Source organism: Oryzias melastigma, linkage group LG22 (assembly GCF_002922805.2).
Source record: "Oryzias melastigma strain HK-1 linkage group LG22, ASM292280v2, whole genome shotgun sequence".
In the NCBI taxonomy this organism is placed as follows: Eukaryota; Metazoa; Chordata; class Actinopteri; order Beloniformes; family Adrianichthyidae; genus Oryzias; species Oryzias melastigma.
In genome coordinates this window covers 12,636,934-12,638,917 of record NC_050533.1, presented here as the reverse complement: position 1 = coordinate 12,638,917, position 1,984 = coordinate 12,636,934, and the positions used below count along the sequence as shown (strand labels likewise).

The following is a 1,984-nucleotide window of genomic DNA, read 5'->3' as shown; positions in this document are numbered from 1 at the left end:
CTATTATTTCTATCGTTTTTATGGCTAAACTTTTATGCAAAAATGTGTTTTCCTACAAAGAAACTTGATACTGTTGTGTTCTTAAAAAATGCTTCTCATACATTCATTTATTCATCTTCCAAACCGCTTCTTCCCTTCCGGGGTCGCGGAAAAAAAAAAATGCTTCTCATTTTTGACAATTCAGTAACAGAAAATAAAGTCAAAAGTAAGTAATGACATTTTTGTGACTTGTTTTCAGAGAATAACTGAAAATATACTTTATTGTGGTATATCGTTATTGTGATACAAAATAATGATGTAGGATTTTTTTCATATTGCCCAGCACTAAGATGCATACACACATTTTGTGGCTTTCTAAGACCACTCCGCGTATGTTTAATAGACTTTTCAAGAATTTACCACTTTTATATCACTTATATGACATACAAATCATGTTAAAACTATGTAAATAATCACTAAAGAACTGTATATAAACAGTCCAAGCACAACGACTATTGATTTCTATTATTTTGGTCTGGACTATATAATTTGATAGCCATAAATGCATTTATGGTCAAAAAGGGACATGCAATATAGCAAAGTATTTTATCTAAGTGAGCTGAAACATGTTTTATTTAGTGGATCGCACAGCAATCTACTATACTTGTTTAAAGGTTCATGGTTTATAATTTGGATGAAACTTATATCATTTTGCAGAATCAAACTCTACCTAATTCACAATGTATGAAGTCCAGAGAGTCCAAAGCCACCATTCTGTCCTCAGGTACACAGGAAGTGTAGATCAGGGTCACCTGAAAAGGCTCATTCACCTGACCGATCCCAGCTTCAAGAACCTGCCACTCAGGCCTGGATTCAGGGTGAAACAAAGAAATCTAAGAAGTTATCATTGATATTTCTATAAGAAACTTCTACTAGAAACATGCATGGAAATACTAATAAAAACATAAGACATAACTAACATGCTAATCAGGAAGTTTCTACAATTTTTGATACAATTTTTTAAAATTATTAACAGGTAATCAAAACGATCAGATACTCTGATAAGAACTCCTTGTTGTCTCTAAGCAACAACAGACACGCAAAATCCCCTAAACCTTTATAGTACAAAAATAAACATTGTGATAAACTATTAAAGATAATAATGAAACACCTCGTCTGAGTCTGTCATCCTTAAGTGCACGTTGTCCAGCAACAGCCTCCCTTTTCTGATGTCTATTACAATCCTGTCAAATAAAGGCTAACGTGCCATACAACAGATTTATTCCTGTTGCGTGGACTCAAACACTACATATTCACGCTGATGTGTTTAAATTAATACAATAAAATACTTCCTTCAATGTAATCAGGTCTAAAATTATGCCACACATTCTTTCTACCAACTCGTCATATATGGACGTATGGTTCGGGGCCCCTTCATGTCACTGTTTTTGGCGTCCCCAACTTGTTTTTTTTTTAGACGTGCTGGCTGTTCCCAAGAAATCACGGGTCTCTGACCCAGGGGACACAGGAATGGACGCCAAACCCGTACTGGGTTAGGGTACCGGATCACGTCCTGGTACTAGTCCAATACTGGTCCACATCCTTTGGGTTGGGGACCCCTGATTAGCATCATAGCAAGCTGCACTCAGACCGGTACCAGCTTGGGGACCCCTGATTTAATGGGGACGTCAAAGTCGGTGACTCCCAAAATGTTAAAAAGAGACGTGGAGGGGGTCCGAACCATACGTCCACATATGATGAGTTGGGAGTCAGAATACACTGAATTATACACAAATTTAGACAAACTCCTTATTTTACGCTGCCTGACAGAAGTACCTATAGCAGGAAACTGCTTCCAGATGAATCTACAGTCCTACATTGAAGAAGGTTCCAGGTTTGAAGGCCAGCTTATAGACTACTGTCAGTGTGGGCCCCCATAATGAAATAGTAAAGTCTATTACTGCCCAGAGACTATTTAAGGGAAATGACTGACCTATTCCACATG

The 1,984-nt window shown here is 37.4% G+C and overlaps 1 protein-coding gene across 1 annotated transcript in view; it reads right to left on the bottom strand.

Annotated features, from left to right (window-relative positions):
• Positions 1–1,984, bottom strand: part of ltk (leukocyte receptor tyrosine kinase) — a gene marked incomplete in the record, with an annotated part of 58,708 nt that overhangs the window by 35,755 nt on the left and 20,969 nt on the right. The window contains 1 exon segment of the mRNA XM_024277683.2: positions 710–846. Coding sequence (XP_024133451.2) covers positions 710–846 — 137 coding nt within the window.